Here is a 25,142-nt window from a genome sequence, read left to right on the forward strand (position 1 = left end):
TTGTTAGAGTTGTACCGAATTCCCATTTCAAGTTAAGTACCTTAAAATGTATTGTGATTTTTGGTACAGGTAGCTTTGTTCACATCTCTTCATTCCTTGATGTACGATAGGACATTTTGCACAGTCAGATATTAATGGTCACTCGTGGTGGGATGGTGCAGCCACTGTATTAAAAGTTACCGCTATCAGGTCTTTGTAGGTACTTCAGCTGCAGCCAAATTTCTCTGACGAAGTGGAGTCAGATAACTGCAGGTAAATAATGAAGCCGCATATTCTGCAATATACTGCTTTAGAACACTAAAATGATGATCTTCCTATTTCCCTAAACGTTCCGAAATGGTATCCATGTGTGAGAATTTTCGCGTATGTATTCCTCCTAACGCAATGAGCAGTGATAGCTTTACATTATCGGCAATCCACGTACTATCTAATTCAGTAAGCTCTTTGTAACATATTATTGCTCCTGTCTCGAATGTCTGTAGTTCCAGCCTATCACTCATTACTGTGTGTTCCACATGCGATCGTTACAATATAGATTTTTACGTGCTACACAAGTATCCTTTTAAGCTATTTCTTAACGCATTTAGTAGAAATGAACATAAAATAATTTAGTATCCTACTTTTCATTTATGTTCCTTTTAGTCTGAAGTTGTCATGAGTGTAATGAACTGGGATGTTGTACAAACTCGAGAGTGAAACAAAATAAACAGACTTTTTCTGAGTATTTGAAAATAGCTGTATTTGCCAAAACTAATTTACACTAATAATTGCTTGTTCATCGTCCCAACTTTTTTTTAGCGTCTGAAATTTCGCTATTCAGTTTGGGGTAAGCGATTATCAATATTCTGACTTTCATGTGCTTGTCCAAATAACTTTAGAACATCTCGACATTTGTGTGATGGATTTTTAGTAACCGCTTCAGGTAGTTACGACTCTAATGAACACATCGTCAATTGATACTGATCCCTTTTGTTTTCGTAGTTGTTACAAAACTGCATCCTACTGACCTCGAATATTCAGACAAATCTAATATGTCATGTTACATCGGACTAAGACTGAATATTGCCTCTGTCTAAGATTCAAATGTTTAAGCGCAACGGAAAACAATTTCATTAACCAACAGTTCGGTCGATTAAGGCTATTAAAGACGCACAAAAAATACCCATACCTCGCAAAGGCATTGCTTTACTGTTGTTTAAGCAAAGCGCACACTGGATAACGATTCTGGCTGCATATACTCGTACACAACAGCATCTGAAACATCCTAACAGCACTGTGGGAGATTAGAGGTCGGTTTGCCACATGTCTGTAATCTTGCTCGCCGTCTGCTTTAACCCACTACAGAAAGCTGAAAGAAAGAAAATGCTACGCTATTTTCTGTAATAAGCGATCGTGTAGTTGACTGAACACATCGATTCTAAGATTCTGTATCTTTCAGTCTGAAGATTCTCTATGAGAACGTTTTACTTGAGAATAATAACGGATTTTCTGATTTTCCTGTATAAACAGTGACTTAATTTTGATACAGAATCCTCGTATTAACATAACGTGTTGAACTGTGGGGAATGATGGCATGAGTAGTGGCGCAAAACGTAAGTCACTGTCGGAGCAAGAAGAATAGATGACCTACACTACATGTATTAGACCAATTGGGTGAGGTGTAAATGATGGGAAATTCAAAAATAATAGGTGGGCATTATCCTATTGCCTGAAGGGTATTGTGCTACCTGTATTGTGCCATACATCCTTTCCCTTCCACCTCTTTTCACGGACAATTGGCTGAGGTATAAATTTCAGGGAAATTAAATGGGAAGATTACTTCATTGGCTGAGGCTTAGAGGAGCAGCCTGCAAGGTTACACAGTTATCTTCAACTGCTGTAATTTATAACCCACCCACCATAACTTATCACCCACAATCAAAACATAGTTGCCGCTATATTTATGTTACCTTATCTTCACCGCTGTAATATATAACTCAAAAACGCCCAACACACTATGATATCACCACCAGGCAGACTGAGATATGAGTCTGACAATATGACATTACAGTAGACTTGTAAAAGCGCCAGGAATTGAGAAATGCAAGGTATATATATACCCTGCATTTTTCATATATATGAACTTTATTACAGATATACACTCCTGGAAATTGAAATAAGAACACCGTGAATTCATTGTCCCAGGAAGGGGAAACTTTATTGACACATTCCTGGGGTCAGATACATGACATGATCACACTGACAGAACCACAGGCACATAGACACGGGCAACAAAGCATGCACAATGTCGGCACTAGTACAGTGTATATCCACCTTTCGCAGCAATGCAGGCTGCTATTCTCCCATGGAGACGATCGTACAGATGCTGGATGTAGTCCTGTGGAACGGCTTGCCATGCCATTTCCACCTGGCGCCTCAGTTGGACCAGCGTTCGTGCTGGACGTGCAGACCGCGTGAGACGACGCTTCATCCAGTCCCAAACATGCTCAATGGGGGACAGATCCGGAGATCTTGCTGGCCAGGGTAGTTGACTTACACCTTCTAGAGCACGTTGGGTGGCACGGGATACATGCGGACGTGCATTGTCCTGTTGGAACAGCAAGTTCCCTTGCCGGTCTAGGAATGGTAGAACGATGGGTTCGATGACGGTTTGGATGTACCGTGCACTATTCAGTGTCCCCTCGACGATCACCAGAGGTGTACGGCCAGTGCAGGAGATCGCTCCCCACACCATGATGCCGGGTGTTGGCCCTGTGTGCCTCGGTCGTATGCAGTCCTGATTGTGGCGCTCACCTGCACGGCGCCAAACATGCATAAGACCATTATTGGCACCAAGACAGAAGCGACACTCATTGCTGAAGACGACACGTCTCCATTCGTCCCTCCATTCACGCCTGTCGCGACACCACTGGTGGCGGGCTGCACGATGTTGGGGCGTGAGCGGAAGACGGCCTAACGGTGTGCGGGACCGTAGCCCAGCTTCATGGAGACGGTTGCGAATGGTCCTCGCCGATACCCCAGGAGCAACAGTGTCCCTAATTTGATGGGAAGTGGCGGTGCGGTCCCCTACGGCTCTGCGTAGGATCTTACGGTCTTGGCGTGCATCCGTGCGTCGCATGCTGTCCAGTCCCAGGTCGACGCGCACGTGCACCTTCCGCCGACCACTGGCGACAACATCGATGTACTGTGGAGACCTCACGCCCCACGTGTTGAGCAATTCGGCGGTACGTCCACCCTGCCTCCCGCATGCCCACTATACGCCCTCGCTCAAAGTCCATCAACTGCACATACGGTTCACGTCCACGCTGTCGCGGCATGCTACCAGTGTTAAAGACTGCGATGGAGCTCCGTACGCCACGGCAAACTGGCTGACACTGACGGCGGCGGTGCACAAATGCTGCGCAGCTAGCGCCATTCGACGGCCAACACCGTGGTTCCTGGTGTGTCCGCTGTGCCGTGCGTGTGATCATTGCTTGTACAGTCTTCTCGCAGTGTCCGGAGGAAGTATGGTGGGTCTGACACACCGGTGTCAATGTGTTCTTTTTTCCATTTCCAGGAGCGTATATCTATCTTAAAAAAAACACTCAGCAGGTCAGACAAGACATCGCTGATTATGCTGTGAAGTTGCGTAAACAAATTACAGTAACATCCCCTGCTTCCATGTTTAAAGAGATTTCATGCGTCCAGTGACCAACCCATTTGTGCTGTTACCTCCACCACTGGGATAGGGAATAGAACAATTACATCTTTATTATAAACAAACAAAGTCTCTTCCATACATCACAAAGTTCATAAGCGCTATGCTAAACTTCCACTGCTTGATCGATGTCACCACCACCCCATCGATCGAGCCTCATCTCAGTTCATCGTCGTCATGCTGGAGAGAGCTTCTGTGGTCAAATGATGCCTCTTGGTAGAGTCACCATTTTGATGGTCAACAGCAGATAGTAGTGCCAGGACCTGAGAAAATAAATTAATCTTACCCCTAACGCAGTAGTCAAGCAGCCATGCTTTCTGAGATACATCTGTGCATATTATCGTGATTAAATGAGGAAAAATTGCTCTGGTGATGGCATTGCGGTAACGTACTGCATGCAGTCAGGGATGTTCTCGTTTCGATCCATGTCGTGTTTACTCTTTCTTCAAGATACCTAATGTGCAATATCCCTCATTATAGGTTATTAATACTAATGAATTTCTATATAGCACCTGTTCATACACAGAAAAATGGAACGAAATAGTATGATTATCCTGTACAACAGTGCATATATAGGATGCAGTAAATCTATACTAAAGGAGAGTACCTACACTACACATGTTAGTCGACTTTATGATATTTCTCTATGTTGCTGGCTTTACTCGTATTCTTCTTCTTTTCAGCGTTCACAGGGCCCATAGACCACTGCGATAGGGAACAGAACAATTACGTCTTTACTATGAACAAACAATACAACCGTCTGTTTCCATCTTGTTCTAACGCTCGAATTCTTTCTCCAACCTGCAGGGATTCCTCATGCTGCGACGTCCTCTGTCACCTCTCCACTGTGTGCTAGGTCGGCCCAGAGGTCTTGTTGCATGGAGAATGCCGTCAAATGCTTTCTTAGGAATTCTGTTGGTTTGCATTCTAGCCACATGCCCAGCCCATTGCAGTCTCCAATTTTTTAATTTCTGGACGATAGTGGGTTGCTTCTTTAACATTTCTAATCATTAACAAATGTTCCATTAAAACTATAGTCTCTGAGATACACAGCTTGTGGATCCCCAAAAGACAATTTGTTTACTGTTGTCAGCACTTTTTTTAAACTTCTGTTCCTGCTGTTCCTGTAATTGGCAGCGGACCAATAGTGCATTCATCCATTGTCATTTCTATTGTGCTAAACTCCTTCCAAAAATACGAAATTTGTAGATTCTTATGGCTTCCGCAAGATAACGACGGCAGAGAACCGTTACATATTATAAAAGTTCATTCATGCTCAGTAGTGCCTTCCAGACTACCTGCAAGGCCAGGAGACTCTTATTTGGTGCTAGGCTTTACCTCATTTAAGTTTAGAAATTCTAACACTTTCATAGCAAAGATTTATACTCACAGCACTATATTACAACAGGCAAATTGCACGTATTTTGTAAGGATTTAATGGTTTTCCACGGAAGAAAGACAGCATAGGTTTCAACAAACCATGTTAGATATTACTGAGCACCAATCTAGCAATCAAGCATGAGCTGCTGAGCAATTCCAATACTTCACTTTAGCCCATTGATCGCAATTACATAGGTTTTTGGTTAAGGGTACCATACACATCGTGTCACATGAGCATTGCTCATTCACAGACTTGCAGCTCTAGCAGTTGCTCCACAATGCGCTTACACTCTGATGAAAAGAATCAGGTTGGGTTGTCTGGTACAAAATGGACACTGTAATTATGTCCTCTGGTACTACTTCTTGTTGACGGTAACTACTCTTTAGGCCTATTGTGATAACACTGCCCTAAATTGAGTTTCTGTAATCTTAGATATGCGATATGCACCGATCAGCCAGCACGTTATGACCACTTACCTAACAGACGGTATATAATCTTTGGTACAGTTCACACTCGGCTGAGGCTTTGGTAGGTTGCTGGACGGAGCTGTCATCACAACTCCACACTCACGTCACCTGTGTTGGTGTTGCAGTTGCTGTGGTCTCCAGTGCAAAGACTGGTTTTATGCAGCTCTCCACGCTACTCTACCTTTGCGAACCTCTTCCATTTCCAAGTAACTACTGCAATTTACAACCGCATGAATCTGCCTACTGCATTCATCTCTTAGTCTCCCTCGGTTTTTAACCCCCCCTCCCCCCCCTCGCTTCCCCCAGTACTAAATCGGTGATCCCTTGATGCCTCAGAACATTGCCTACCAACCGATCGCTTCTTCTAGTCACGTTGTGCCACTGACTCCTCTTCTCGCCAATTCTATTCAGTATCTCTTCATCAGTTATGTGACTTACCCATCTAATCTTCAGCATTTTTCTGTAGCACCACATTTCAAAAGTGTCTATTCTCTTCTTGTCTAAACTGTGTATCGCTCATTTTTCACTTCTATCCATGGCTACACTCCATACAAATACTTTCAGAAAGGACTTGCTGACACTTAAATCTGTACTCTATGTTAACAAATTTCTCTTCTTCAGAAACACTTTTCTTGCTATTGCCAGTCTACATTTTATATCCTCTCTACATTTTATGTCCTCTCTTTGCTCCCCAAATAGCAAAACTCCTTTACTACTTTAAGTGTCTCATTTCATAATCTAATTCCCTCAGCATCACCCGACTTAATTCGACTAAATTCCATTATCCTCGTTTGGTTTTGTTGATGTTGGCAGGACGTTTATCTGCCCTGACTTTCTCAACGCACGGACTCGCTATTGGTTCCCTCAGGCCCACACGCAAGGCGGCTTGTATCCATGTGGCGGTGGTCTCCCTCCTTTCTTCCTTCCTGGAGGTTCTCATTCGACGATCCATCGTGCTAATCCTTCTGCTGATATTCTTTTCGTAATGTAAAAAAATGAAACACCTACAGCCGTCCTTTTGATGTCATTTATTGCGTGGCTATCAGTGTCGGCGGTTCCATGAACCATCTTCAGGCCTTAGTTGATGCTCAATGGGTTAATACCACCTATATACACGACACATCAGCGGCCAACATAACTGGTTTGCGCAGAATAATTGTAAATGTGATGCCATCTATTTAACCATCAACTGTCAACTTTCCTTTTAGTATGTCCGTACCATGTGAGTTGTTTGTTGTTGTGTTTTACTGTCGTAAATTTTATTGTTATTTGATTGCAATAAAAACGGACACGAATATTAATACCCATTATGAAATTCTCTATTTATATGCTGTAACAGACAAAGGAGAGGTCCCCGGGGGTGGGATTGACTTTTTGAAACCACCTGTACAGTTGTGTAGGTCAGGATCCTAAGTAACCCACCCTGCAACCATTCACCCTGGCCGTGCCTCCCTTTTGAGTAACCGACGGAACGAAAAACTTTGTAGTTTTGCGTAATTCACTCGAGCTTTGTAAATAGTTGTAGCAAGCAGAGTGGCGGTGTAGCAGAATGATTAAGGTTCATTCCTTGCAGGCAGAAGGTCGTGGGTTTGAATCGCCTCACGTACTTAGAAATTTTTTATTTTTAATCATTAGCGAAATTATTTTGATTGTCATTTTTATTCAGTTAATTGCTTTAAGTGTAACTTTTTATTTCTATTACTTATTTACATCACTTTAAGTAGCGTATTAACTGTTTTATTTGCTGTCATGTTTTCTTCCTTTGATACTTCTTTCATTTGGAATTTTGTTCGTGTAATTATAATTATTATTGTGTATTTTTTCAATTTAATTTCTTTCATTTTATCATCTTTTTGTTCATGTTATTGCACTTGTAATTTATTTTCCCCAGTTTGCTTGGATTTCTTTTTACATACAGTACCTTCTTTCATTTAAATCTTCATCTGTGCAATTTCGTCCATAGCGCATCAAAAATTTGTGTTTTAAATGTTTGTGATCACTATCCAAAAAAAATGTACATCTCATTTTTTTCGACACCACCGCATAGTCAAGATAAATAGATTGTCTTTCTTTAACCAACAGATTGACATTTTCAAACGTTCAAATACTATGGCAGATAAATAAAAATAATTAAATTCATTTGTATATACGTTCTAAATGGAAAAACAACGAAAAGAATGATAAAAAGAAACACAAATCACAAAGTAAAATTATAATTTAAAATGACGTGACGAAGGATTAGAAATTAAAAAAGTTATATTTGACCCTGTGAACTGAATAAAAATAGCAATCAAAAGGAATTGGATGAAGATTACTGAAATAAATTTCAAAACACATGAGGAGATTCGTATCGAAAAGATCCTTCTGCTTGTGGGACATTCACCTTACCTATTACACTACGCCGCTGGTCTGCCTATCGGCACTATTTTTAAAGCTCTTGCGTATCAACGGACATTACAAAGTTTTCTTTTCGATTACTAGCAAACGAGAAGTGAACTACTGCAGGGTGTGATACCTGGAGCCCTTCCCTACAATACCGTATAGATGGTTTCGAGAAACCAATCTCACCCAAGGGAGCTTCTCCTTGTAAGTCAGATTGTCAAATATAGAAACTTTCCACAGTCTTATTATTCCGGAGTCTCTCCATTGGTCTCGTTCACGAAAAGAATGTGATACTGGTGTTGCTCTGCTGGCATATTCTCTCTCTCTCTCTGTCTGTCACACACACACACACACACACACACACACACACACACAACAAATACTTAAATAAATAGTGAGTATATTTAGTGGAAAGGTATGGAAATAAGTACAAAGTGTTTTAATAGCTCCGCAACTGCATTTATTATCAACATGATAAAACCAGCAATCACAGAGAATCACACGCATTAACAGTTACAATGAAATGACAATAGTGACAATAAATACATGGATGTCGTTGGTAACAGCAGTTAGTGACGATGGCATCTACGTCAGAGCCGGCTGCGTCACCAGATCGGCAGCGTGGTCAGACGCCCGCCTGCTCGTGTAGTGATTCGACGGTGCAGAAGAGGACGGAGTCGAGGCGCGAGAGACAGACAGGTGGGAGCGCGTTGCTCGCTCGCCTGCTGCTGCTCTCTGCCACGCGACAGTCGATGTGCCGCTGGGTGCGGCCAGGTGTGTGAAGTACAGCTGAGTTGTTGGCAGATTCCGCTCTGCGGCGGAAGTGTGATGGCGGGTGGGGTGAGGTGCTGGGAGCTGGTGTAGTGCTGGATGGCTGTGGCTCGCTAGCGTCACGTCGCATTACTGCTCGTGACCGTGCGAGGCGGTGGTGGAGGGATCAGAAAAAGTGGCGGCCGACAGACAGAGGGCGACCTGAAACACCGGGAAAGCAGTCTACAGATAATTCATCACGTGCGTAACACGACTTCACAAAACTGTGTAACACAAACGTACAGCTAGCAAAGTAGCGGTCATTCAAACTTGATACAATCTGTTAACTCCTGAGCATTTTTAAAATTTTTTTTTCCTTTATTGAATTTCGATTCCCCCCCCCCCCCCCCCAAGGGGGCGGGGGTGGCAGCAGCTTAGTACGCTGCTCTGCAGCCTACAGAGTTTTTAAAACGTAAGAAGAAGAGAAGAAACAATAAACGCAGGCTATAAAACTGTGACTTAAATTGTAAAACGGTGGAAAATTGTGGAAAGTTAAAACATAAAGCAAAGGGTTCGCAATGCTAATAAAATACACAGGAATTAGACAAGTAACATAGTAGACAGACAGTTAAAAAATATGCGACAGTTTGGTTCCTGTTTGCAAGAGATATAAAAATCGCACCCAGCGACAGTATGATGTCCGTTCGCAACACTTCCGAAAAGACACACAACACTGAACACTCACTGTAAACACTGCACGAAAATGTCGGCACAAAGATGACTCACCCTAGCCAAGGGCAGATGGAAGAAGGGGGGGGGGGGGCTGAACAGATGAGGGGGAAAAACAATGAGGGAGGAGAGGAAAAACGAAAGGGGGGGAACCAAATGAGGGAGAGGACTCATAAGGGGGGGACGCAGGGCAGACACGAGAGGGAATGGGAAAAGGCAGAGGAGGGAAATGCAAAAGGGCTTGGGGGTGAGAAGGGGGGCAGAGAGAGGGTAGGTGGCGAAAAGAGGATAGAAGGGGGGAGAGGGAGCCCAAGAAAAGGACAGAGGAAAGGAGGGGGAGTGAGGATCAGAGTTGATGGAGGGATAAATGGAGGGAGAGAGGGCATCATCTGGGAGAGGGAGTTAATGGAAGCCACCTTGGGAAAGGAGATGAAGAGTGTAGAGATGGAGGGTAGGGGGGACGCAACAGTGAAGACATGGCAGGGGGTGGGCATGGGAGAGGAGAGGAGCAACCAGGGGGTGAGGGGGATCAAGGCAGCGGGAGGTGTAGAGTATGCAAATATGTTCGAGGACAGGAGCAGGTGGGGGAAAGGAATGAGGTCATAGAGGATCTGCGTGGGGGGGGGGGGGGCGGGAGGCGTATACAGAAGGCTAGGCAGAGTACAGGACGCACAGGGATCTGGAGGGACTTATAGAATTTGGGGAGGGGGGAGGGGGCAGATATCCAGGCGGGACTGCCATAACAGAGGATGTGATGGATTAAGGATCTGTAGGTGTGGAGGATGGTAGAGGGGTGCAACCCCCATGTCCAGCCAGAGAGGAGTTTGAGGAGTCTTGGCAGCAAGTAATGGTACAGAACAGTTATTTTATACCTTTTTTTTCTCTGCATAGCATTATTAGCGTTGATTGTTCTAACTTCAGAGACAACAAAAATAATTACAGTCAAAACAAAGGGCTATTCGTAAGTACCTCTGGAGTTTCAAAAGACGTTTGTGCAGGAATATTACACATTTTGGTGGATAGAGCAGCTCTTCAAATCGTGATTCGTAATAAGTACCTTGTCCTAGTGGCAGTGTTCACCACTGGAGGGTAGTCGTGTCTAAACATTTACTGAAATCATCCGCTCCATATTGTAGCATCGAATTAGCACTTCGTGCACCATTATCTTTTTCCTGTCCCAGTCACGAATGGTGAATGGGAAGAACGGCCTTCGAAAAGTCTCCGTAAGATTTTAAATTTCTCTCTTTCTGCAGCCATCGTCTTCTACAGATATGTAGAAGGAAGTAGTATGTTACTTGGCGCGTCTTGCAAATGTATGCTCTCTGAGTTTTGAGAGTGAATGTCTCAGTGATGCCTAAAGCCTTTCGTATAGAGTACGACTCTGGAACACTTGTGATGTCTCCCTGACGCTTTAGGATTTGCTTAACGCAACCGTTGACGAATTTTGTAGTTTCTCTGATACCTAGCACTTCCATCTATGCTGCACAACCGTACTCTTCGCTTATGAGCCAAGATATTCCGTTAAGAAAAGCACATTGTTCAATCAAATAGTTGCTTTAGCATCTCGGATGATTAAAAAAATATATTATACCTACATTTGGGTGTGGTGCATACAGTATGTTAACATGTTAATGTAAATTGGGCAGTTTTTGATGTACGATTCATCTTGGCAACGTAATCTAGTGAAATATTGATGGCCCTTGTTTAATGTTCAAATCTTCAAACGTGTGTGAACTCTTATGGGACCTAACTGCTAAGGGCATCAGTCCCTAAGCTTACAGACTACTTAACCTAAATTATCCTAAGGACAAACACACACACGCCCGAGGGAGGACTCGAATCCCCGCCGGGACCAGCCGCCCAGTCCATGACTACAGCGCCCTAGACCGCTCGGCTAATCCCGAGCTGCCCATGTTTAATCGTACGATACTAAGTTTTTAATGAGATCTGAGTGATCCAGAAAATATGAGCACATAAGTACAGCACTTCTTATCGTTTGATTGTGAAATTTCTGCAAAAAATTGGTATTGGCAAGGCGAAGAACATGGTAAAATTTTATCTGTGCTGCTACGAAACAATACCGTTGTCGAACTGGTGAAATATCTGTCTCAAACAAGTACTTAATTTCTTTGCCTAGTTATCAATGAAATTGTTTCTTTCGAATAGAAAATGCCCAATGAAGGAGAAATGACTAATGTTCTGTAAGGCTGTACTCTCACGTAACAACAGTATTTATGCGGCGTGATTTCGTATAACTGACTGCAAGTTTCCCGTCATGAAAAAACACTGCGTAAAAAGTCATTTTGAAGAGAGGCTCAAATGGTTTGAACATCAGAGCAGGTAATTTAACAAATACTACAAACATGAAGTGATCTAGACAGAAAACTGAACAGGTATGGTGGGACGAAATACCACGTAGAAATCTTTAGTCATAAAGAAATCATCAACTCAAAGGGTAACTAGGACGAGAGACAGAGGTTGAGAAAATGGCTCTGAGCACTATGGGACTCAACTGCTGTGGTCATCAGTCCCCTAGAACTTAGAACTACTTAAACCTAACTAACCTAAGGACATCACACACATCCATGCCCGAGGCAGGATTCGAACCTGCGACCGTAGCAGTCGCACGGTTCCGGACTGCGCGCCTAGAACCGAGAGACCACCGCGGCCGGCAGAGGTTGAGAAGAGTAGTTATAAAAAACAAGGTCATGTAAGAATAGAACTGGAAAATGGAGGATTATAAGAAGGAGACACGAATATACGGAGAAGCGAAGCAGGTGTCCTTTACGCTGACGTCATGCGTACTCAAGGCGCGATCACTTTCGCGACAGAATGAGACACACACACCCGCTCGTGGGCTGGGCGCGATACTTGGTCGGCATTCAATCTAACTTTAGTAATTCGCCAAAAGCGAGCAGCGATAGTGCGCACAGGTGAGCGGCTGGGAGCAGGCGAGGCTCTGCGCCACTGTGCCGTGGCGCTAATTGGCAGTCATCGATGCGTCGCGGGCCACATTTCCATTTATATTGTGGCCGGTCCCCCACTGACCGTCGCGCCGCACGCACCTCTCACAACTTGCCCGCGGGCCGCTATGAAATTACTCGATCCCAAATCACAAGCTGTATCAGATAAAGTTACCCACGTCCGTCAGGTCGGCAGCGGGTTTTGTTGTGAGTTCCGGTAATTACGTTACGCTGCGGCCGAGCACGCTCTCGTGTGGTTCCAGACTGGGAGACCTCAATAACGTGCTTATCTGGCAGCTTAGCCGCACACTTGTTAAGTAAGCGGTGATTCATTAACGCAGCGAGCACAAGCTGTCGCGTTTGAGTCCGTGTATTCTGACCGTCTAAAATCCCCTCTAAAGCGAACGTGACCCATAACTGACATCATATTACTTTTAATTCGCTGTAACTATTATATCATAGCTATTATTTCTCAAATCAACATCCATTTTCCTCAAAACATACTAATAGTACATGGAACCGGCTTGTGACTTTGCTCACCGATTTTGTGCCAAAACTTACTGTTTGTGCAAAATTTTAAGATACGGCGTTTATAACTATCACGGACATCATGGATGCCTAACCTCAAACCTATATCTTACGAAGCTAACTTACTAATTACGAACAAAAGACCCTTTCCATATTATCTTATGACAAATACTCTATCAAAAATGTAGAAAATCTTCCAAAACAGAGATTTTATTGCCCAGATCGCAGTTGATACATATACTGATTAACTAGTTTCAGCAATATTATGTTGCCATCTTCAGATAACCTGATACGTGAATTACAAAGCCCCTACGTGTGACACATTGCCATCTGTCCATTCAAAACAGGGAGGTGAACTCATAGAAAAGACCCTCACAGGCAACACTAAGAGGCTAAAATAAAAACCAAAACTGTATCAGCTAGCCACAGAAATGTCAAATACATCAAATAGAACACATCCATTGCTGACAGATGTGTGTCTATTTATATTTGGCTGCGCACAATAACGTTTTATTTGTTTTAAGGTATTTATTAAATGGATAATTTCTGTACTGCGTTGTCATAATAACCGTGACGACTGCGGTAGCCTTTATCCATTATCTCTACCCGTCGTACAAGTTGACTTTTCTAAACGAATATACTTTCCGAAATCACACACGTTTTCGTATTGTCGCCAGCTTCTCATATCCCAAGGACTACAGCTGATCCAAATGTCGTCATTGTTTACAACTATAAAAGTGCGAAAGGGAAAACTGTTGTAAGACCGCGGATAAACTTAACACCACCTGATCCAAGCATGCATCTTCAATTCACAGGAAGACTGTTGCTTACGAAAATTGCATTTGCGGTCACAATAAGCAATTCGCAGGGACAAACGCTTCAAAGGTCAGGATTCTATTTACCAAAGGCCGTCTTCACTCACGAACAGTTGTATGGAGCTTTTTCAACGGTAACTAAATCAACTAACATATCTGTGCCCCTTAAGGAAAACGAACAACGAAAACTACGTTCTTACGTCAAATATCGTTCACGCCGATGTATTGTAAGGTTGTGTAAAAAGTTTTGTCCAACATTATGTGCAAGGAAATGTATATGCAAGAATGTAGCATAAAATCATGATTATTATTTCAAGTCATTCGACTCATTTTCAAAGACATTTTATCTTCGTTCCCAAACTACCCTTATCCCAACGACTATACTCATTCCAATAATTGTCGTTACTGAATAGTATAAAAGTGAGAAAGTTTCGCAAGGGTCCACTGTTAAATCTTTACAGCACTCACACATTCAGTCGATTTCGGTCTCAATCTCGCACTTTTTTCAATTGTAGGATCACTAATAATGGGCATAGAGCCTGAATCCGCTGACTGTGTGGGACGAGTAGATCTTTTTCTAATAATTACAGCCAAATAATGAAATGTGACAGCATCAAAAAATTTTGTTCACGCTGCAGATTACAATTCGAATAAATATCATCGACATGAACCAATTTCAAACCAGTAGTTTCATTTATTTTAATTTTCATTTATAACAATATTTACCACTAGGCAACAATACACCTTATATTTAAGAAAACCAGTCGCAACATCTACTTTGAAATTCATAATAAAAATGATTGACGTTGGTAAAAAGTTTCAACGAATAGAAAGTTTGATGCCGTATATGAACTAGCGCATTTTAAAAAGTGAAACTGGCAAAGCGACGGGAAGCTGTATACAAGATTACGTAGCACTACTAGGCGCGGTTCTATTGAAAGTAACACGACCTAACGTTTCACTGACCTACGACTACTCTAACCCGCGACTGAGACGATCTAGAGTTAAGCGTGTTTTCTGAATCGTGTCACGATTTAGCATTTTGAACCCTTCTATCGGCAGATAAGAACACCGCTACTCCGAATAAATGAGGAAACTGCAGCAAAAGGGAAAGAATAATAAGTATTTAAACGAATGATCTCTGCTAGAATAGAATCTGACTATGACCTGAGGAGGAATACCATGAAATTGTAGTTATGCAAAACACCACTATGTGTGAATGAAATGTGCACAACAGAGAGGGTACTGGAAACAGCTCAAGAAAGTGAGGAAAGATTAGAAAGAGTAGGTGAGGAAAGAAGTCTGTGTAAGGAAGAAAATGTAAGGTTTAACGCCCCATCGACAACGAGATCGTTAGAGACGGAGCACATGCTCGTATTTGTGAAGGTTTGGCCATTTAAAAGAAACTATTCGGCATTTGTCTGGAGCGATTAAGGGAAATCAAGGAAAATCTTAACCCGGATGTCCGGGTGGAGATTCGACGCGTCGTCTTCCAAACAGCCATACATTGGTTTGTACTCTGCTCGTCCGTAAAGATAGATCATTTTGCCATCTCGCCAGTCACAGGCAGTACGTATTACGTGCGTGAGGTAGACATACAAGCTAATAAGGATGCTACGATTAGTCATTGTAATCCTAGGTTGTGAATTAATGGTAGGCAAACACGTCGCCACTGCGCCTCTATGGGACACTGTAAAAGGGAGCACCGAACTACAGTTACCAGGAGTAGAGGCAGGCTATTCTTACATGAGCTACAGTGTAAAATATTTGTGAACCTGACACTAGAAGGCATAATAGAAGAGAAAATTCCAGGGACAAGCGAACATTAGAACGTACATTGCTCCTACCTATGGGTTGCGCAATTTGCAACACGCTCAAACGCAACATGCAAGATTTTCAAATTCTCTCGCTCACCACAGAAAAAAATGATCAGGACGTTTTTGTAGGAAATTTAATGTAGTTAACTTTTTTACTGGTATACGTTTCTGCTGGAGGCCACGGTTTTCGAGTTGTTCAAGATAAACGTGTCTGAAGGTTAATTTTGTATGTTTTTCATGATTAATTCGAAAAATACGGCCTCTAGTGAAAACGTATCCAAGTGCAAACTTTAACTACGTTAAATTTTCTAGAAAACTATGATGTTGATTTTTTCTGTAGGACTAACAGTTTGCCTGTAGCAAGCGAGAGAATGTAAAAATCGTGTACTTGGTATTTTAAGGTGTCGCGGGTTGCATAAAATCCATATGAAGCTGAGTCACCGTGTATAACAGATTATAGACAACGTAGATATAGTAAGTACCTTAAGATGAAGGAATGAACGTTAGGTAGGAGAGGATGGAAAACTGTGAAAATAGTTGCAACGACACCAAAGTAGTGTCTTATGTGAGAAAAATGAATAGTTAATAATTATAGTCAAAGTGCTGCCGCGTTTTATGCAAGGGTAGTTGATACAATACTGTTGACCAAGTTCAATGAATCCCTCCTAATAGAAGCAGAAAACGCAGGGACAAAAACTGGGCCATTAAAGGCACATCCTTTCGAGTTAAGTGGACAGATACCACATAAATCTTCACAAGGCATCAGTTTTGCGAAATTATCTCTCAGAGAAATCACAAAAATAAGTAGTTCAGTAAAAATGAGAAACTCTTCTGGTAGCGTATACAACATATTATGCGGTTGTAGGAAATTAAATGATGCACTGAATTGGCGGAGGCATGACAGTTGGTGGAATCTGGTCAGAATAGTGGCTGCTGAAACGACGATCGAGGAGACACGCTTTAGGTAACAGATTTACTGTCCAGAGACGATGTAAACGTGGGAACAGGTTTTATCGCTGAAAAACATGAGGACTTTGACAACTTACGGTTTTGCGTGCCGGGTGGTACAAAGCCGTACCCCGAGGCACCCACGACGACCCCGCTGCTGTCCAGGCTGGGAGGCGCTGGCGGGAACTGGATGGGTCCTGCAAAACAGAGGCACGTCAGTAAACAAACCATTCACACTGAAGACTGCGGGCGACCGGCGACCTGCCAGTATTACTCAGGTACATTTTATTTTTTATTACGAATGCTATTTTTTTTAAGGTCCGTTCTGTCGCGAAATAAAAACTACAGTTAAAATCAAAGATGTTTATTTGCAACATTTAGCTATGCCTTCCAGTTGGTCTGTAGCTCGTTGTCTGCGCAAAAATGCTGTCCCCATAGCTAGCTGTTCATGTGAGCATAGAGATGAAAATCAGAGAGAGCCAAGTCTGGATGGTATGGCTTTCTTCCCAGCGAAAAAGCTGCAAGAGCGTCTTCGTTGCAGCTGCTTTGTGCCACCGAGTATTGTAACAAAGGACTTTTCAGTCATGCGTGACAGTTACGTTATGCGGGTTGCATGAAATCAGGCGGAACCCTTTAGAATGAAAACATCGAATGGAGCTCGCACTTCACACTTGGCAGGAGACTTTTACGTGCCCACTGTGCGCTCAGAAATTAAACGTTCGACGTGACGCCATCGATGGGCATACTAAAGGCACTGTACGATTCATCTACTCAAAGCTTCATTGGATTTTTCACTGTTGTTTTAATTTTGCAACAGATAGGACCTTGAAAAACCAATATCCCTCCTACAGCCCTTGCATAGCCCTCGTGTTTATTTGAGTAGACAATAGCGCTTCTTGTACAAGAAAACCTCATGGGATACCGTTATGTAACATTCAGATCAGCCTGTTTCATAGCATCTGTCTACTGTGCGTCACTCAGAGGATCAGAATTGATGTCATTCAAGTTGAAGTCGCATGCTAGAGCAGAAGCATTACCATTGCATTCTTTCTCAACAATGTAACAGAGTCGTTGCTTCTGTGCTTTATGCAGAGTGAGTCACGTGAGGAATAATATCGTTTCCTTAGCTGAATAGTTAAATATATTCAAACGAGGTTCTCAATGAATCATAGGAGGAGAGGGAGCACCTAATTTTGTTGCCTGTTTCATCCTCTTCACTCTTATGTCAATCGAAATACTGAAGTACGTAAATTGGAACGGTATACTTTCCAGCGGCGTTCGAAAGGAAAAATTATACACATACAACGACTTAACGCTTATTGATGAAATTTTTCTCAAAAATATGTGAGAAATGTGCTCAATCTGAAAGGTAGGATGGCCGGGATCGGCTATTGCAGTATAAACACCGCTACGCACTGCCCTGATGCCAGGCCCTTTCGTTATATACGGCAGCAAGATAGGACTAGTTTGCTAAGATAAAATATATTTCGCCTTGGCCGTACTATGTATGAAATAGATAAGGTTCAGCTACGACTTTCACAAATTTCTATCGTATCATGATACAATATTGTTTTCGTTTATGTTATGGATAAAATCAAAGTTGTTTTCTTTTGTTTCAATGACAGTATGATTCGGTGAAATAACTACGAAACCGGAATGATTTAATGGTCGTCATATAGGTCGTAAAACATTGATTCTGAGCAATAAAAGTAAATATTACTTCGTTCTTAATCGCCCACTATGCGAGACCATTGCCTCTTGTTCTGCATCAAACAACCTTGTGTTCTGCCATCTAATCCTTTGTCTGTTCATGCTATCACGTTCGAGTGGATTACATCGAGTTTTACGTTTCGAACTGCATTTTTAGATGTAAATGCAGTGACGCTGAATATCGTTTTATGTGTGGAAAGAAACCTAATCTCAAAACAAATAGCTAAATTTATCTCATGCATACCATTCAGAAAAGCAAATTCTGGTTCGAGAAAACTTCGTCGTGGTAAATAAATATAAGGTCAGCTCTTAACCATCGTTGGCGGCTTTATTAGAGATGAAGAACCAGTTCTTGGCAAGGATAACGGGAGAAATTGTTGCGGCAACTGCATCAGGAAGATTGCTGGTAGTACCAAGGATGACCGTGAAAACTTGTTTCTTCCGTTTCTTTTCCTCGTTATGTAAGGAGTCACTTGCAGATGCTGGAGCGAATAGTTCATCTGGCAACCAAAGACTAGCTATATTGCTTGTGAGCTCTGCCAAGGAATATCTTCCCAGGTTGACTAGGTATAAGTATGCCTATTATTTTCAGGTCTTTTTATGAGAGATTAGTGTAATGAAAGAAAAGTTACTCCAACAGACATCAAGCTAACACCATGTAACACCGCCTCAAGGCATGATAATGGTTTCAATTCGCAGAGGAAAAGAATCTGCAGCTTCTATGTGAAGCCACTCATTGATAATTAAATCCTGCAGAGTTACCGAATTGATTGTGTTGATTCCTTCGTTTCAACACTTGCTCGAAACAGTCCAGACATTTTCAATGGGATTAAAATCGGGCGATTTAGCTGGTCAGTTGAGATACGATAGGGTGTCAAAGTGTCCGTCGCATCAAGAACTTACTGTAAATAGGGCATTTGTCAGACTGGGAGACAGGAGTGTCGTCAGCAAACTCATAATGGAAATGTAGAATATAAGCCAACAGTTGGTCACCGACAGTGTTGAAATATCTTGCTTCATGTTGGTAGTAATCTGAGTAAATAGGCTAAGTTAGTGGTATGAAAAACATCACCAAGTCACCACAGAAACATTTCTGGCATGGACTGCACTGTCCAGAAGCTCCTGTTTAAACACCTCCTTGACCCGTGCGAATAGTGGGCACCAAGCATCATTTGAGAGAAAAAAAAAGAGAAGCAAAATCGCGACTCGTGCGCCTACACTACACGACTACAATTATGTGCTGTCCCATTTCTGTGTTGTCTGGTTGGCTGAAGGCGGGCCGCATCATGTGCCTCTGTGATAAATAGCGTTATGCGACATATATGCCTCCAAATGTCCACTTCAAGCAATCCCCTACATAAACTCGGTCAGAAACTGGTTGAGATAGACCTGCATTCACTGGTAGCAGCAATTTCTACTGCGTTTACGAGCGACCATTGCTGACAAGGCATGACATTCGTCTGCGGTCCCTGTTGATTAGGATCCTTTTACGACCACTGGTCCAAGTGCGTGGTACAGAGCTGGTACACTATTCTTCATAAAGACATTGACATGTCAACAATTTGGGCAACTTCATTCACAGTGTGGTCATACGCCCTTTCTGTCATTCTGTTATGTCTTCGTGTCGATTTATCTCACTGTACTGACTCGTACAAGCGACTGGTACGTAGGCACCACATCACTGGCATGGCTGGCGTCAGCGGCGGAGGACCTCATGCTGCCAGGTGGCAATTATACGATGCCATCGCCGCTCCAAAGCGACCAGCGTCCTCTTTTAAAGGTTTGACTGTAAATGTTTAATATATTCATAAGCGGACCACTAGGTCTGTTGCTCTACAATGGAGAAAGGGTTTAGATTCCGCATCCTCATCTATTTGACTACGCTGCAATTCACGCTTATGTGTCGGGCAGAGGGTTCATTGAACTGCAATGAAAAACGCCTAAATTTTAATGATTATCATCCTAATTTGTGTATCATATCCGTGATATTTTCTCCCCTATTTCACAACAGTACTAAACAAGCTAACCTTTTTTGAACTTTACAAATGCCTTTCGTTAATCCTGCCTGATAAGAATGCCATAGCGCGCAGCACTATTCCAGCAGAGGAAGCACAAGTGTACTGTAGGCATTCTCTTTAATAGATCTTTTGCTTCTTTTAACTGTTCTGGCAATACAACGCAGTTTTTGCGTAGCCTTCCCCGCAACATTACCTATGTGATCATTCCAATTTAACCATGCGTAATTGTTACCTCTATGTATTTAGTTGAATTCACAGCCGTGTGATTTAGCTTATAAGCTTGATTTAGCAGATTTCTTTTAATACTCATTATTTAGAGCCAACTGACAGTTTTCCCTCTATACAGACATCTCGTCTAAATCGTTTTGCAATTAATTTTGATCTTCTGATGACTTTACTAGACGGTATATGAGAGGGTCATCTGTGAAAAAAAGCAAGAGCGCTGCTCCGATTGTCTACTAAATCAGGGTGTTCGGATATTCCCGCAACAAACTACTAGCACTTGTAGAGAAGAATGAGTACATAATATTTTGAATACAAATCCATGTCCGGAAACGTGCCGTTCTCGTTCTACGACATTTTCAGTTCAGATGTGTAATGCGCCCACGTCTGCTGAGGGGAAAGACAGAAGTTACTTCTCCTGGGATGCAATAGTGTAGACAGGATCACGTGTACTACATCAGACGGTTACTTAATGTCGCTTAATGTCTGCTCTTGTAGAGATAGAGGAAGATCTGCTGGCAAGAATTCTGGCAGCTGCACTAGAAACTGAAGAGACACCATTTGGATGGAGAGTTTGTGCCAGAAAAACATACATAGGTACACTATATGTAGCAATGGTGGTGTTCGGCACATCGAGCGGCTGTTGTAATGCATCAGTACTGCTCTGGGTTCTTTTTTGTTTTGGAATAATGTAAACACGTAATGTTTAAGTGTTAACACGAACAAATGTGCTTAAGTGACAAATGTATCGTTATGTTTCCTTTCCACCTGCTACCTAGTAATTGTACTGCGTTAAGCCTTATTCAGTTCTTGAAGCGGTAGTGGATGAGTTAAACATGTGAAGTGAAACCGTCGTAGAACGGAAACGGCACGTTTCCGAGCATGGCTTCCTATTCAGAATATTATGTACTCATTCCCCTCTACAACTCCTAGAAGTTTGTATAGTGAATTTGCTAACACCCTGTATAGATGTTGAGCAGCAGAGGGCCTATGGGACGCCATATATCACTTGTTTCATTCGACGTCTTCCCGTCAGTTGCCACGAACTGTCACCTTTCAAATCACTAATCCACTCGCACAACTGATGCGCATGATGAAGGATAAATGTGTGCATTCGCAGAACGTTATTTAGACGAATTCCAGGATGTACAGAAACGGATTTCTGCCAAGTTTCTGTTGAAAATTATACCTTACTCATAAAACGAACAAATGGACAAGGGAATAGTCCATGAGGCAGAATCTGGCGTGTGAACCGTTAACAAACACCCGCAGCCTTATAACATCTGCATCTACATTTATACTCCGCAAGCCACTTAACGGTGTGAGGTGGAGGATACTTTACGTGACACTGTCATTACCTTCATTTCCTGTTTCAGTCGCGTATGGTTCACGGGGGAAAGACTGCCGAAAAGCCTCCGTGCGCGCTCGAATCTGTCTAATTTTGTGCCCGTTATCATCTCGGGAGACACAAGTAGGGATAAGCAATACATTCGATACCTCATCCAGAAATGCACCCTGCACAGCGTCTCTCTTGCAGAGTCTGCCACTTGAGTTTGCTAAACATCTCCGTAACGCTATCACGCTTACCAAATAACCCTGTGACAAAACGCGCCGCTCTTCTTTGGATCCTCTGTATCTCCTCCGTCAACCCGACCCGGTACGGATCTCACACTGATGAGCAATACTCAAGTATAGGTCGAACGAGTGTTTTGTAAGCCACCTCCTTTGTTGATGGACTACATTTCCTAAGGACTCTCCCAATGAATCTCAACCTGGCACCCGCCTTAGCAACAATTAATTTTATATGATCATTCCACTTGCGCATGCACAGATGTGCTGCAGATTGGCCTGTGTACACGGTAGGCGGCGTTATGTGGTTTTGGATGGGTCGAGTCGAGCAGCATCGCAGGGGATGTGGCCGTCGGTGGGCGTGGCCGCAGGGCCCGGCGCGGCGCCCTTGAGGGCGGGCAGCGGCGCCGGCCGACATTCACCTGCCCCGGCGCGCAGGAATCTGATCCTTACCGGCGCTTTCAGGGCCGCGCAGTCGCAGAGGCCGGCTTGCGGACCGAGTCCGGTTCCTGGCGGCCGCTGTTACGTCAAGGATGCCGCAGCTGCTCGAGTGCCAAGCCGACGCTGTCTGCTGACGTTGCAGGAAGTGGCCGAATCTGGCTCACAAGGGGACCGCGCCTACTCGGCATCACCGACTTCATCCATATTTATTATATGCACTCCTGGAAATGGAAAAAAGAACACGTTGACACCGGTGTGTCAGACCCACCATACTTGCTCCGGACACTGCGAGAGGGCTGTACAAGCAATGATCACACGCACGGCACACCGGACACACCAGGAACCGCGGTGTTGGCCGTCGAATGGCGCTAGCTGCGCAGCATTTGTGCACCGCCGCCATCAGTGTCAGCCAGTTTGCCGTGGCATACGGAGCTCCATCGCAGTCTTTAACACTGGTAGCATGCCGCGACAGCGTGGACGTGAACCGTATGTGCAGTTGACGGACTTTGAGCGAGGGCGTATAGTGGGCATGCGGGAGGCCGGGTGGACGTACCGCCGAATTGCTCAACACGTGGAGCGTGAGGTCTCCACAGTACATCGATGTTGTCGCCAGTGGTCGGCGGAAGGTGCACGTGCCCGTCGACCTGGGACCGGACCGCAGCGACGCACGGATGCACGCCAAGACCGTAGGATCCTACGCAGTGCCGTAGGGGAACGCACCGCCACTTCCCAGCAAATTAGGGACACTGTTGCTCCTGGGGTATCGGCGAGGACCATTCGCAACCGTCTCCATGAAGCTGGGCTACGGTCCCGCACACCGTTAGGCCGTCTTCCGCTCACGCCCCAACATCGTACAGCCCGCCTCCAGTGGTGTCGCGACAGGCGTGAATGGAGGGACGAATGGAGACGTGTCCTCTTCAGCGATGAGAGTCGCTTCTGTTTTGGTGCCAATGATGGTCGTATGCGTGTTTGGCGCCGTGCAGGGGAGCGCCACAATCAGGACTGCATACGACCGAGGCATACAGGGCCAACACCCGGCATCATGGTGTGGGGAGCGATCTCCTACACTGGCCGTACACCTCTGGTGATCGTCGAGGGGACACTGAATAGTGCATGTACATCCAAACCGTCATCGAACCCATCGTTCTACCATTCCTAGACCGACAAGGGAACTTGCTGTTCCAACAGGACAATGCACGTCCGCATGTATCCCGTGCCACCCAACGTGCTCTAGAAGGTGTAAGTCAACTACCCTGGCCAGCAAGATCTCCGGATCTGTCCCCCATTGAGCATGTTTGGGACTGGATGAAGCGTCGTCTCACGCGGTCTGCACGTCCAGCACGAACGCTGGTCCAACTGAGGCGCCAGGTGGAAATGGCATGGCAAGCCGTTCCACAGGACTACATCCAGCATCTCTACAATCGTCTCCATGGAAGAACAGCAGCCTGCATTGCTGCGAAAGGTGGATATACACTGGACTAGTGCATGCTCTGTTGCCTGTGTCTATGTGCCTGTGGTTCTGTCAGTGTGATCATGTGATGTATCTGACCCCAGGAATGTGTCAATAAAGTTTCCCCTTCCTGGGACAATGCATTCACGGTGTTCTTATTTCAATTTTCAGGAGTGTATGTTGGGTTGGTCAGTGATGAATGTGACAGAAGTGGGAGCGAGGTATGAACCATTTATGTTAGCGTAGCTTCCAGGCAGCAGTTGGCGCAGCGCGTAATCCGAGGCTCGTAGGATCGACTACCTGCATCAAAACTTTTGTTTCTTATTTTCAATTTTTACCATATTTCAACTGCAAATAAACCGAAACAATGCTCAATATGAAACTTCCTGGCAGATTAAAACTGTGTGCCAGACCGAGACTCGAACTCGGGACCTTTGCCTTTCACGGGCAAGTGCTCTCGAATTCAAGTCTCGGTCCGGCAAACAGTTTTAATCTGCCAGGAAGTTTCATATCAGCGCACACTACGCTGCAGAGTGAAAATCTCATTCTGGAAACATCCCCCAGGCTGTGGCTAAGCCATGTCTCCGCAATATCCTTTCTTTCATGAGTGCTAGTTCTGTAAGGTTCGCAGAGAGCTTCTGTAAAGTTTGGAAGGTAGGAGACGAGGTACTGGCAGAAGTAAAGCTGTGAGGTCAGGTCGAGACGTCGTGCTTTGGTAGCTCATTTGGTAGAGCACTTGCCCGCGAAATGCAAAGGTCCCGAGTTCGAGTCTCGGTCCGGTACACAATTTTAATCTGCCAGGAAGTTTCATATCAGCGCCAATCCTCTGCAGAGTGAAAATCTCATTCTGGAATGACAACAGAGGCAATACTCAAGAAAAACCAAGACACTTTGTTACGATTTTTCGGCCTAGAAAAATCATTCTACAAGGTTGAGTGCTGCAAGATGTTCGAAATTTTGAGAAAAACAGCCGAAATGTGTAGGGGACTATGAGTCACATATAATATATATAATGTGTACATGAGCCGAGAGGAAAGAATAAGAATGGAAGACCAAGTAAAGATTGCTCAAATTGAAAATGTTGTAAGATGGAAATGCAGTTTTGTCTCCTGCTCTGCAACCTGTACATGGAAGAAGCAATATCGGAAATAAAAGTCCAGGAGTGGATCTCAAATTCAAGATGAAATGACGTCGCCGCGCGGGATTAGCCGAGAGGTCTGGGGCGTTGCCGTCATGAACTGTGCGGCTGGTCCCG

General features: G+C 43.9%; 1 protein-coding gene across 1 annotated transcript in view; it reads right to left on the bottom strand.

Annotated features, from left to right (window-relative positions):
- Nucleotides 1-8,364: 8,364 nt before the first annotated feature.
- LOC126278682 (uncharacterized) overlaps nt 8,365-25,142 on the bottom strand; it is a 37,426-nt gene continuing 20,648 nt past the window's right edge. The window contains exons 3-4 of the mRNA XM_049978939.1: nt 16,576-16,674; nt 8,365-8,899 (exon numbers count right to left, since the gene is read on the bottom strand). Of these exons, the coding sequence (XP_049834896.1) occupies nt 8,865-8,899; nt 16,576-16,674 (134 nt within the window). The 3' untranslated portion in view covers nt 8,365-8,864. The remainder of the gene's footprint in view (nt 8,900-16,575; nt 16,675-25,142) is intronic.

This window comes from Schistocerca gregaria, chromosome 1 (genome assembly GCF_023897955.1).
Source record: "Schistocerca gregaria isolate iqSchGreg1 chromosome 1, iqSchGreg1.2, whole genome shotgun sequence".
NCBI classification, from domain to species: Eukaryota; Metazoa; Arthropoda; class Insecta; order Orthoptera; family Acrididae; genus Schistocerca; species Schistocerca gregaria.